The following is a 13,893-nucleotide window of genomic DNA, read 5'->3' as shown; positions in this document are numbered from 1 at the left end:
TAGTTCTGATTTCAACAGAAAACAGATCTTTTGTGGTAGAATTGGTGGCTGACCTATTTACCAGCCCTGTGCAGATATGCTGGGATGTTAGTAAACTAGTAAAGTGGCAGCAGAAAGCATCTGGTGGTGATTGGGGGGAGGGGTAGGAATGGGGAGGAGAGAAGAGTGGATGAGATAGAGGAGCGGATGGTCAGTTAATCCAATTAACTCGGCTATTGACACTTACCTTGGAAATATCACCTAGTATTATTGAATCTGTGTCTAACACCGTTTTAGACAGTGTATTCCAGATCATTGGAAAGAAATTTCTACTTCTCTTCCATTTATTCTTTTACCAACCTTTCTACCAATGGAAGGAGTTTCTCTTTATGAACTCTACTGAAAACTTGCAGGATGCCAAATGTATCAGTTAAATCCCCACTTTAATTATTTTGCTCAAAGAAGACCAATTTGAGAAGTATTGTATTTCATTCTGCAGTATATAGAGCTGGAATCACTACATAAGCAAGTGGAATCAACGTTAAAGAGAGATTATATTTGACAGATTGTTTCAAAATCGAATTTGAACATATTTCTGTGGATTTGTTGTGGTTTCATAACTATGAACTCTAAAGGGTAGCAAAGCATCCATTTAATTACCTAATTGCTTAAGTTGTATTTGTGTCTAGACCTACACAGCAAGAGTGAGTTCTGGAACAAATGTCCTGTTTAAATGGACTGTTGATGATAAGGCTTCCTTCATACACTACAATCAAGTATACAAAGTCATTTACCGAACTGAAGCTGTTTACCAACTCTCAGTAAGTAGAAGCAGTGGCTGGAATTGATTGTGCTGTTCCTCTGGTTTGTCCTCATTATGCATATGCTCTTTTTTTTCTGTGTCTTTACCAAAGCTGTTGGATGTCCTGTCATAGTAAAAGCGTTCATTTACTGCTGGGCAAGTTTGAAGCTCTATTGCATGGTGTATTCAGGAACCTATTTAGTGCCAATACTCCTCAATCAAGTAGCTCTGACTTTCCATGGCCGCTGAGCTAAATGTGTAAATCGAGAAAACGGGCTATATTTAAGCAAAAGAGAAGATGAATGGTTGTTTGCCTTTATTTGGAAAGAGTAGGGGTTGCTAGAGGGTAAACAAGCACATCAATTAGAGGAGAAGTAGGCCCCTTGGCCCCCTCAAGCATGCTCCACTGTTTGATGAAATTGTGACTGATTCAGTTGTGGTTTCAATTCCACTTTTCTGTTTATCCAAAATATCCTTTTGTCTACTGTGTCAGTCAAGAATCTTTCCTTAAATATTCAACGACTATGCCTCCACCACACTGGAAAAGGGAGTTCCACTAATTTATGACACAGAAAAAATATTGCTCCACATCTCCTTATTGAATGGGATGCCATTTATTTTTAAACTGTGTCCCCTGATTCTGGCCTCTTCCAGAAGGGGAAACATCCTTTTGGCATCCGATCTGTCAAGTTCCCTCAGGATCTTTGGTAGGCCTGGCAACATCTGCAGAGGCAGAAACACAGTTATCGCAGAGTCCAATGTGATTCGTCTTTGAAGCTCTGACAAATAGTCATGTTAAACTTGAAACGTTAACTCTACAGATGCTGCCAGACCTTTTTTCTCATTCATTTACAGGATGAGGGCATCGCTGGCTAGGCCAGCATTTATTGCCCATCCCTAATTGTTCAGAGGGCAATTAAGATTCAACCACATTGCTGTGGGTCTGCAGTCACATGTAGGTCAGACTGAGTGAAGACGACAGTTTCCTTCCCTGAAGGATATTAGTGAACCAGGTGGGTTTTTCCTGACAATCGACAATAGGTTCATGCTCATCGTTAGATTCTTAACTCCAGATATTTATTGAATTCAAATTCCACCTCTGCCATGGCGGGATTTGAATCTGGGTCCCCAGGACATTATCTCAGTCTCTGGATCAACAGTCTAGTGATAATACCATAGGCCATTGCCTCCCCAAACCTATTGAGTTGCTCCAGTACTTTGATTTTATTTCAGATTTTCAGTGTTATAAATACCCTTAGGATATTTATGTGTTTTTAAACTCCAATGTGTACAGACATCATCTAGTCAATCTTTCCTTGTAAGATTACTCCCTTGTCTTAGAGGAGTCAATTAAGTGAACGTTCTCTGAACTGCTTCTTAGCAATTATGTCCTTGAATCAGGAGGCCAGATCTGTATACATTACTCCAGATCTCATTTCACCAATCTTCTGAACAGCTGTGGAAAAACAGTCTGACTTTTATATTCCCTTTCCCTTGCAATAAATTATATACATATATTACACTATGGACTTCTGCAAATATATAGCGCTTTGAGACCCTAGCTTGAATATTGTGTACAATTTTGGCTCCCTGCCTAAGGAAAGAGATTCTTGACTGAGAGGGTAACAAAGGTTCACTGAATTGTTTCTGATATGGTGTTAGAGTGGTCCTAGGAGGAGAGATTGAATAGAATGGGTCTATATTCTCTGGAGTTTAGAGGGTTCTCTTGGATCTAATTGAAATATATAAAATTCTTAGCAGGCTTGATAGGGTACAACCTGAGACATTGTTTCACCCTGGCTGGAGTGTCTCTAGCTTGAGGTACGATCTCAGCAAGCTAAGTGGTGAGCCATTTAGAATTGAGATGAGGAAACTATACTTACTGAGAGAATAATGAATCTTGAATTCTTCATCCCAAAGGACAGCAGTTACTTAGTCCTCAAGTACAATGAAGGCTAAAATGGATAGACTTTTGGATATGAAGGAAATGGGGATGGTGCAGGAGAGTGGATTTGAGACATAAGATCTGCTATGATTCTACTGACTGGTGGAGCAAGATCAGGGGGTCATGTTCTCCTATTTCTGCTGCATGATCCTATACCCACACAGATTCTAAACAGTCAGTTAGAGGAATGGACAATACATAATTATAATGACACTCGAGTTCTTGACAGCAAATAATATCATATGAGCAAGATGCCATTGTTTAAAACCCACTCAGTTTAACCGCAAAGCCCAGTGAGATGACATCTTAAGAGGGTAGTGGAGTTGTTTCACCAGGATGAGGTCTGTTGGACTTAAAGGCTCCAACAAAACTTATTCTGTGATCTTGTGATTGGAACACTATCAAAACAGGAAAAGGTGGCAAATGTGAGTGAAATATAAAGCTTGGAAAGCTGAAGGGCAGAAAATTTACAATCTATGATGTACAGTGAATGTCATTCTCAAAATATGATGTAACCAAGTCCTGTTTTAATAGAAGGAAAGTAATTTATATAGCATAACTTAAGGGCATGCCAAAGCCAGCAAAAGACTTTTGAATTGTAGTCACCAGTGCCAGTCAATTTGCTCACAATAAGACTCCACAGACAGCAGTGTGATAATGTTCTGTCTTAGCGATATTGTTTTGAGGGTTTAAATATTGGTCAGGACAACAGACAAAAAGAAATACCTCTTTTATACTTCCTACTAAAACTTGCAATTCATTGTTGCAGCTGATCGCATCCAACCACGTGAGCAGCCAAAAGATTATCTGCAATGTTACAGTGGACAGGAGGAATCCCTTAGCTGAGTTCAATGTCTCTGCTGTTCCAGCCATCCTTGTGCGAGGCTTCCTATACACGTTTGCTGCCAGTGTGAAGGTAGATGCAGCTGTAAATGCTACATTCAGGTAAATATTGGAAACTACTGTTAGGATATTGGTTTATTGCTGTTGATACCAATCTTAGGGGTGAGAGTGTGGATGAGAGTTTCAAAAAAATGCCAATAACAAGACATAATCAGGTTGGCAAAATGGGCAGCCAATTGGCATATGGAACTTATGACAAAAGTGTCATGTTATTCATTTTTGGCAGAAAGGATGGAGAGTCAATGTCGATATAATGGCAATATTTTAAAACATGTGCAAGAATGGAAGCACTAGAAGGAGACCGTGCATTGGCCTCTGAAGGGGACAGGACATATCAAGGGATGGTTAAAAAAGCATGTGGAATCATGGGCCTCATAAACAGAGGCGTTGATTACAAAAGCAGGGAAGTTATGCTGAACCTTTAAAATGCTTTGCTCTGGCCCCAACTAGAGTATTACGCTTGGTTTGGTGACCACAACAGAGGAAGATTTACCAGAATGGTTCCAGGGATAGGCATTTAGTTAAAGATGAAGTCAGCAAGGCTGTGGCTATTCATCTTGCAGCAAAGATGACTGAAGGAAGATTTAATATAGCAGTAATAGGGTTATGTAGGCTTTGTTAAAGATAAATGAGGAAAATGGCTTCCTGTTGGTTGAATGTACCAGATCTAGAGAACACAGATGAAAAATTTTGAATAAGTGTGAGGAAGTTATCTGAGTGGAAATGACCCAGAGCTGGCTGCCCACTTTACAAGATGCTTGTGGAAATAACGAAAAGTGAATATAAAATGTAACTTTAAGGAAACAAATTTGTAGGGTTACAGGGACCTGAAGTGAGATAATTACTGGATTCCGCTGTTGGGAGCAGAGATGGATTTATTGGGCAGAATGGTGATGGATATGACTCTTGATTTTTTTCTGACCAGTGATTCATTCATGTAGGATTCTCTTAAAAAACTAGTTGAAAGTTTCTATATTTGCAGATCTTGCTTTTCTATTTGCACAGCTGAGGGAGAAGGGATTAGACTTTGCTATGATACTTGGTTAACAATGTTTAAATCCACCAAGTAATAACATTTTGTTCTATTCATTCATGTGATGTGGCCTTAATGGCCAGACCACCATGTATTGCAAATCCTCAGATCCTTAGAAGGGCTATGGGGAGAGTGCAGGGAAGTGGAGTTGAAATGCCCATCAGCCGTGATTTAAATGGCGGAGTGGACTTGATGGGCCAAATGGCCTTACTTCCACTCCTATGTCTTATGGTCTTATACCCAAAAAGCAGCTGAGTGTCAACCACATTGCTGTGAATCTGCAGTCACATGGAAACAGGTAAGAACTGCAGATTTAATTTCCTGAATGACATTGGAGGACCAGGTGGGTTTTCACAACATTTGGCAGTAGCTGGATGGTTGTCACTTGCAGATTTTAAAATATTGAATCCAAATCCCACTGTATGCCATGGTGGGATACAAACCTATGTCTCCAGAGCATTAGCCTGGATTTATGGATTACTAGCCCCACATTATCGCTATGTGACCTCCTTCTTGGTTGTAAAAGGTCATAGTTGTAGCATTATAGATAAGCTACTGGACTCAAAATGCCAATGCTTGGACCAGAGATTAAAGATATTTCTAATCCTGCCATGGCACCGGGGAACTGACATTTAATGAAACAAGGAAATCGTGAACAAAACAGGTGCTGTGAATCATGGTGAACATATAATGACCACATTACAGTAAAATCCTATCTGCTTCACTAGCATCCTTCAGGGAGGAAAATCTGCCACTTTACCCCATGTAATCTACATTGGACTTCAGATTTACAGCAATGTGGATGATGCTTCACGTGACTTTGACAATGACCAAGGTATTCAGTTGTATTTAAGAAGTTGACTATCCATATTGTCTAGGGAAGTTATGGATGGACAAAACTGATGGCTTTACCAATGGTACCTGCACACCTTGAATGAATAAAAACAAGTCCGTTTGTTATATTCCGACCCATAGGCAGGTTCTACTCTAACTCTTACGTGTGAGATTTTTTGCAGGGATTAACTTGTTGAGGTGCCTTACATTTGCTTGTCCCATCACTTGATAATTACCTTGAACTGAGGATGACAGAAAGCCCTTGTGTACGTGTCACGATGAGGCAGGCAACATGTATACTTACAGTGCAAGGCCATTTGACGGTCAGTTGATTCAGTTCTCCACTATCTTGAGTGGGGCTGAAACCCAACTCTCCTAATCCAACACTAGGAATGGGGTCACAGAATATGAAATTGTTGGGTGTACAGATGAAAATAAAAAATTACTAACTTCAGAGGGATTTAATTCTCTTGAATTCTGTGTTAAGCACAATGGAACCAATGGTGCAACCTATATACCATCTAAATGCCATATAAGTGCCAATATGAACCCAGATTTTGATTTCTATTACCTGGCATAAAGCTAGACAGGCAAATGCAGACTGTAAGGGTTTTGTATGTAGCTTCTGGAGCTTAGTGTACCACCTGTGCTTGTTGTCACAAAACTCATACACACCAGTGATGGAGAAACTGTACTGAATCTTTCTGTTGCTTTGCAGGTGGAGTTTTGGAGACGGGAATGGCGATCAGGTTTATCAGTTCACGTGCCCATATAACCTCAGTCTTTCAGTTCCTCAGCTGACGATCAAGCAAGCAGTACTGCAACAAAATGTTACACACATATACCAAAGGCCAGGTAAGATGATGAACTTGGAGGCCCTGATGAGTGACGAGTGCCTATAGGCTTGTTCAGATATGTTCACCATTGTCGACAACAAGAAAATAGGAGCAGAAGTCGGCTATTTGGCACATTCAGCCTACTCTGCCGGAAAATGGTTGATCTAATTTTGGCCTCAGTTCCATTTTTGTGCACTCCCACGTGGGTCAAAGAATTTAATTTGGAGATGAAATTATCCTTGTAGTGAAAAGTAGGAGAATATCTGTTTGTTTCACAATAAGACGCTCTCTCAAATTCAATTTTCAGAAGTAAATGACAATGTGGGGATGATGTGTGCATTTGGGGCAGGGTTGTGGTGACTTGTATTCTCCTTGATTCTGGCAGTAATCTTGTTAGTCATTTCACTATTATCTCCATTGGAGATCCATGCCACTTCAATCCCCTAGTCACAAGTGAGTGATCACCAGGCAGCTTCTACAATGGACAGGTGACCTACTCTACTGGTATAACACCCAGGGCCCAGGAAAATTATTTACCCTCCTGCTCTCCAATTTTCAAAGCCAATTCTTCCTGTTATTTCATTTGTGGGTACTTTCTTATATTTTCCCGAAGAAACCAGTTTTAGCCCCTTGGCTTCTGGTCTTCTCCCTAGTTGTATTAATTTCTTATAACCCACCATTATAACTTCTTACATTTGCTACATTCCAGCAGGGACCACATTTAAGTATTTCAAAGGCTGTAAAGTAGTTTAAGATGACTAATCTTTATGAAATACACTATGTAGACCTGACTCCTCCTCTCTTTGACAATAACTAGTGTAGTGTAAATGAGAGATAGTTTTGAAGTGTTTTACTTATGTAATGGCTCAGTGGGACAGTCTCATTGGAACATTCTCTACGACACAACAGCTGATATTCAGAAGTTGACTGCAAAATCACGATCAGTTCAAGCTCAAGTTTATATTGCACCTGTCCCTCTGCAGAATAACATTGATTGGAGCAAATTGGAGAAGTTTCTGAAGAAGGGTCTAGACCCGAAATGTCAGCCTTCCTGTTCCTCTGATGCTGCTTGGCCTGCTGTGTTCATCCAGCTCTACATTTTGTTATCTAAGGTTTAGGAATCACAGGTTAAAAATTAAATGGTCTTCCATTTAAGAATAAGCCAAAAAAAAATTTATTCTTCCTGGGATTCATCAGTCTTTGGAATTCTGTTCCAGAGATATCACTGGACTCTATCTTTATATTAAGGATGAATTAGACACATTTTTGACTGATATGGAAATTAGGAGTTACTGGGAACAGGTGGGAGGGGGAATGAAGGGCACAAATCAGAAATTATCTTTCTGAATGGCACAATTGAATTGATCAGGCCAAATGGCCTACGATTTCTTATAACCTTATGAAGAGAGACAAGGTGGTTTTTAGAAACATTCAAGAGCAGCACAAGACATTTTTAATCAACCTATTCACACGTTATGACACATATTTTGGGCAGTCGGGACTTGAACCTAGGCTACCAGTCCAGAGGTAGGGGCACTACTGTTGCTCCACAGAGCTCTCTCACAAAGACCAGCTGTAAACAGCAAAGGAACAATGACTGAAATGGTGGAACTGAGTGAGTAGAGAGCAAGCAGAGGTCAGGATTGTGAGCAGAAAAGGGAAATCCTTAAGTTCAAGTGGGTAGGTGAATTGATAGCAGCAAGACAGTCAACTCTGACTGAAGCCCCAAACATTTTAATTTCAGCCTCAGGATACATTACAGCAACAATCCTGATTTTTCCCCAAACCAACTCAGTTGTGTGCTAAGTGTATCAGAACCTGTCATCCTTCAGAGTCCTCAACAACTGGGCAAGCCCATAGATAGATGACATGCCCCATTTCCTTTATGTTCTACACTCTCCTAAACCAAAAAGGCATCATTGATGTAATTACTGTATTCCATTGATTTATACTGGCTGATTTTTTAAAAAATGTATCCCTCTGACATCACTAATTTAAAATAAATTATTTACTCATCTTATTTTTGCTGTTGAAACTTGTTATGCCCAAAATGACTTCTCAGTTTCCTATACTCCAAAAAGTAAATACATTTTAAAAGACTTCATTGGCTGTAAAGCGCCTCAGAATGCCCTAACCCTGTGAAGTTCCCAAGTATTTCCTCAAATAAAAAGGGATAGGTTTCTTTTACACAAATAACAACTGACAGACAAAAATCACAGGATTGTACATAACTGGAAAATGCAACTGGAATTTGTGTTTGCCAGCCACTTTCATTAAAAGGGGAATTCCCATTCTGCATGTATCCCACCCTGTTTGTCCACTGGCTGAAGTTCAGGAAAACATTTGCAAGGAGCTACAGAAAAAGTGGAGGTGGCTGGGTTTAGTTTGATAACTCCTACAAAGAGTTAGCACAAAAAACAAAGCTGGAAAAGCTCAGCAGGTCTGGCAGCATCTGTGAAGAAGAAAACAGAGTTAATATTTCTGGTGCGGTGACCCTTCCTGAGGATACGTTAACTCTTTTTTTCCTTCACAGATGCTGTCAGACCTGCTGATCTTTTCCAGCAACTTTGTTTTTATTCCTGATTTACAGCAGCCTCAGTTCTTCTGTTTTATTTTTAAAGAGATAGCACATTGGGTTGAATAGTGCTTGGTTCTGACCCAAAACATTGGCTCTGATTTCTGTCCACGGATGCTGCTAGACTTGCTGAGCCTTTCCAGCAATTTCTGCGCTAACTGAGCTCCGAGTTGGCGTCTGCAAGAGGGAAGCAGGGAGCACGGGGGTGGGTGGGGAGTCCATCACTTCAGCTGAACATGAAATAAAACCGAGTGTCTTGTTTGCTGCCCCACAGGTGAATACAACCTCACGGTGTCTGTCTCAGATAAGTACGATAACGCCAGCCAGCTCATCCCACTGATCATCTACAGCTACCTCAGCAACTTGTCCATTAACGTGAGCAGCGAGGTCCTGTCGACGGGCAAGCTTGCGGAATTCGAGGCCAGCTTGCTGCCCTCCCCCCGCGGGGTGACCTACAGCTGGAGCTTCGGGGACAATTCCACCGAACTGGCCGGAGACCTTCGCCGAGTGACGCACACCTTCGCCAAGGCAGGCAGGTACAAGGTCACCGTGCAGGCCAGCAATGTGATCAGCATGATCAGCACCTACCGGTGGTTGGAGGTGCTCGACGAGATCTCTGAGCTGCACATCTCCGACAACAGCCCCACCGAACTCTCTGCGCCCACCATCGTGCAGGCCTCAGTCAGGACCGGCAGCCGGCTGCTCTGGATTTTCGACATGGGGGACGGCAGCGCACCCACCACGACCAGCTCCTCGGTCAAGAACCACACCTATTCCGAGGTGGGCAACTACACGGTGGCAGTGACCGCCCGCAATGCGGTCAGTGCCGCCAATGCCACCCGGGTGGTCCGGGTCTTCGTGCTGCAGGTCTGCAGGGTCAAGCCGGCGGGCTGCGTCCGCCAGCTGCTCGACGTCAATTTCACTGCCTACACGCCAGGCGACTCGGCCGGCTACGTATTCTTCTGGGACTTCGGGGACGGCTCGCCAAACCAGACGGTGCTGGGCGAGCCTAGCGCCAGCCATAACTACACGAGGAGCGGAGACTTCCCGCTCTACCTGGTGGTGTCCAGCAGCGTCAACCAAGTCAACTACTACTCCAACGTCTGCGTGCAGCCCGTAATCAGCCACGTGACTGTCAGCCCTTCCAGAAGTTTCCTCGCCGCGCGCCAAAAAGGCACGTGGCGGGTCGACGTCAGACCGGAGGGCCATTACACCTACCTGTGGGAGTTATCTGCTGGGCTTGAGCCTCAGTTTCATGGCAGGGAGGCGAACCTGAGCTTTACCGAGCCCGGTTTGCACTGGGTCAACGTGACCGTCTTCAACAACGTGTCCCGGGGTGATGGCAGTGCCTGGGTGCAGGTTCAGGATGCACTCACCGTGCTCCAGATTATCGTGCACGGCGCTCAGTCGCTGGCCAACCTGGTGGTGCACAGGCCGTACACCTTCCTGGCGGTGAGCAACGGCACTCAGGTCCGCTACAGCTGGGATTTCGGCGACGGCACGAACGGCACCAGCGACAACGTCTCGCACTCGTATGCTGATGCCGGCCTCTTCCGAGTCAGGCTGGCCGCCTCGAATGCCATCAGCCACGGCCTGAAGGAGGAGCAGGTCACTGTGAAAACGCCGCTGCGACAGCTGCAGCTCGTAGCCAACACCACAGTGGCTCCGGTGAACGCTTCCGTGGGCTTCGAGGCCACCCTCCAGGAAGGCGACTTCGTGCTGTACTCCTGGTCTTTCTGCCGCTGCTGCGAGGCCTCCGAAGGATCGGCCAGCATCTCGCACGCTTTCACCGGCGCCGGCGTCTTTAACGTGACGGTACTCGCGGACAACGGAGTGAGCTCTGAGCAGGCCAGCGTACAGATCCATGTACTGGAAGAAATCCAAGGGCTGGGAGTCAGCTTGAGTGACCTGGTTGAGGACTGCTGCTTGGCGGTCAACCAAACACTGTGGTTCCAAGCAGAAATCAGGTTTGGCACTGAGGTCTCCTATAACTGGACTGTTTTGCGGGAGGACTTAGTCATACTGACTGCTCACACCGCCTCCTCTCAAATACACTTCTTGGAAGTGGGCTCCTATGCGATTGTCCTTCAGGCCAGCAACCTTCTGGGGGTCATAACTGTGAACAGATCAGTCACAGTCTTGGAGCCCATTGAAATTGTTTCGTTCCGGGCCTCACCAGAAACAGCAGCAGTGAACGCGTCCACCAACATCACCCTCATCATGGGCAGTGGTACAGAGGTGACTTACTGTTGGGCCCTGGATGGAATTGCCACAGTTTCCACCCATCTTCCTTTTATCAGTTACAGTTTCCAAAGTCCAGGTGTGAAGCAAGTTAACGTCACTGTATCAAATAAGCTTAGTTCTCAGAGTGCAACCCTACTGATCCGTGTCCAGGAGCCAGTGGCTGATGTGATGATTATTGTAGGTTTCTCAGCCAACCAGCGTTACGCAGCCACTAACACAACAGTGTTCTTCCAGGGGAGCATATCCAGTGGCACCAACGTCTCTTGGCTCTGGACTCTCCCATTCAAAATAGAACAAGAGTTTGGCCAGCAAATAAATAAATCATTCCCTTTACCTGGTGTATATGACATCAATTTAAATGCCTCGAATGATGTAAGCTGGGAAACAGCTTCATTGAACTTCACAGTCCAAGACAAAATACAAGGGCTTCAGCTCGAAGCCTCCAAGTGGGCAGTTGCACCAGGCCAAGATGTGACTTTTACGGTTAAGGTGTCCTCTGGGACGGATGCCAGGTTTTGGTTATGTGTTGATAATATTACGACACTGCTAAACAGCACAAACTACAAATATCTTTTCTCACAACTTGGAACATACAGAATAACGTTGAAGGCAGAGAATCAAGTGAGCTGTGAATACACCAGCACTGAGATTCACGTGCAGGAACCTGTCGCAGAATTAAGGCTGGTGAATTGTGTTGAGCAAGCCATCCCTACAGGTGTAATGAAAAACTTTAGTGCTACAGTATCCAGTGGCTTTCAGGTTATGTACCAGTGGCACTTTATGTTGGGAGACTTTTCTGATGTTATCACTGGGCAAAACGTTTCATACACACCAAAGGTGCAAGGCCGATTAAGCATCTTCCTAAAAGCATTCAACAATGTATCTGTGGAGGGCATTACAGCAGAGATCCTGATACAAAATCAGATTTTAAAGGCTAGGCTTACAGTGATGCCATCCATCACTGCAGTCAATGAAACAGTCCATTTGAGTCTTGCTGTGACACCCAGTTTCAGCCAAGCAACTTTCATGTGGAAGTTTGGAGATGGGTCTCAAATTAACTTTGCAAACACATCAGTTGTGTCCCATTCTTATTTGCATCCTGGAGATTACCTGGTAGAAGTTAATGCATCCAACCTGGTCAGCTTCTATGTTGCACAGGCCACAGTGACTATCCTGTTGTTAAAATGTGATCCACCCAGCGTCAACATGATCCTTAGTGAGACCATGCAGCGATCTCAGAGAAACTACTTGGAGGCAGATATTGACCTCCGAGGATGCACGGAGTATCAGGTGGAATATTTATGGGAGATCTACAAGACCGCAAACTGCCTGAGTCTGCATGAAGTGAATGAAGTTCAACTTGCACATGTCGACTTGAAGAGACCTCGACTGCTCCTACCCAACCTGGTGTTGGATATCGGAAGATATTGCATTGTATTTACTATTTCATTTAAGGGTACCTTGTATGTAAAGATCACACATTCCATCGTAACGGTCATTCCCAGTGCACTTGTCCCAGTAATTGATGGAGGAACATACAGGTCATGGTCCACAAAGCAGGATCTTGTGATGGATGGTGCTAAGTCTTATGATCCTGACCAGCCAGCTGACAGTCAAACACCTTTGAACTATGAGTGGTTGTGTACATATTCATGTCTGGTAAGGTTCTGTTATAAATTCCAAAGTACCTCGTCTTCAAGCCAAATGTCACAGTAACTTTTTGTTGCAAGATAAAGCCTAGACCAAAGCAATGTTTAATTTATGGCTTTAATTTTAATTTATGCTCACAGGTTTGCATGAGGCAGAAGTTAGAAAAGAATTTTAGGCAGGAGTCTCTTGTGAAGTGTAAAGACCAATACTCACTGAATGGCCTGTTTATTATGCTGTACCTTTTAGTCTAGTATACGCCTCCTTACACTAGGAGATCAGTTTCATTTCTGTCTCTGTCCTGGAGACAGTGCATGTACGTATTTTTTTCAAGGGATGAGCAGAATTCAGGATAATACTACAAATATAGACTATCACTGTCAGAGCTGTAGTATGGCCTCGGGAGGTATGTCGTCTGCTTGACCGTCCACTTGCATTTCCAGCTGCCTTGCCTCATTGTTTTGTCATTGAATTTGATGAGGCAGTTATCCAGGGTCTTTTTCTAAGCTTGCCTGTCAATTCATTCACTGTAAAATTCAATTTCCACCAATGTATCCGTGTTCAGTTTTATCTAACACCTGTCCTCGTAATCACAATCATTCAGAAAATCACTTAGCACTACCTCCGTTTGTCTACTGTCTCCATTTTTATGCCATGAGCCAGTCTGACAAGCTCACTTTGAAAAAGGAAGTGTTTCAAAATGTAAAGGATAATAGGAGTTACACATTTTTAACATAGGTAAACTTATTCCTTTAATGTTTAGCTACTGACAGCTTGCTTTTTGTAGGCTGCAGAAATTACTGTCATTTAAGCAAGATGTGACCCCTGAAATTTAATTGTAACTCACATTGAAAGCATTTAATGTAGCTTTTTTCTAGGGATCAATAAAGCTAAAGTGTCTGATTGTGCACGTAAATGCAATTTTACTTCAAATCTGAAGGAAATTCAGGAATCCTGTCACATGAACTTGAAAAGTGTATTTCTGTGATGAAAACTCCTCTCTTGCCATATTACAGGTTTTAATTTTTAAAAATGGAGTTTTTCTAACTAAAATTTAGATTCTCCAAGGCTATCTAGTTATTTAGCCCATGGCTA

The 13,893-nt window shown here is 43.2% G+C and overlaps 1 protein-coding gene across 3 annotated transcripts in view; it reads left to right on the top strand.

Annotated features, from left to right (window-relative positions):
- Positions 1-13,893, top strand: part of pkd1a (polycystic kidney disease 1a) — a 179,607-nt gene that overhangs the window by 85,656 nt on the left and 80,058 nt on the right. For all 3 annotated transcript variants that reach the window (XM_048551749.2, XM_048551750.2, XM_048551751.2), the window contains 4 exons: positions 669-800; positions 3,496-3,671; positions 6,215-6,351; positions 9,182-12,810. In XM_048551749.2, coding sequence (XP_048407706.2) covers positions 669-800; positions 3,496-3,671; positions 6,215-6,351; positions 9,182-12,810 — 4,074 coding nt within the window. The remainder of the gene's footprint in view (positions 1-668; positions 801-3,495; positions 3,672-6,214; positions 6,352-9,181; positions 12,811-13,893) is intronic.

This window comes from Stegostoma tigrinum, chromosome 23, assembly GCF_030684315.1.
Source record: "Stegostoma tigrinum isolate sSteTig4 chromosome 23, sSteTig4.hap1, whole genome shotgun sequence".
NCBI classification, from domain to species: Eukaryota; Metazoa; Chordata; class Chondrichthyes; order Orectolobiformes; family Stegostomatidae; genus Stegostoma; species Stegostoma tigrinum.
The sequence above is the reverse complement of the archived record's forward strand: the minus strand, read 5'-3'. Positions and strand labels throughout refer to the sequence as shown.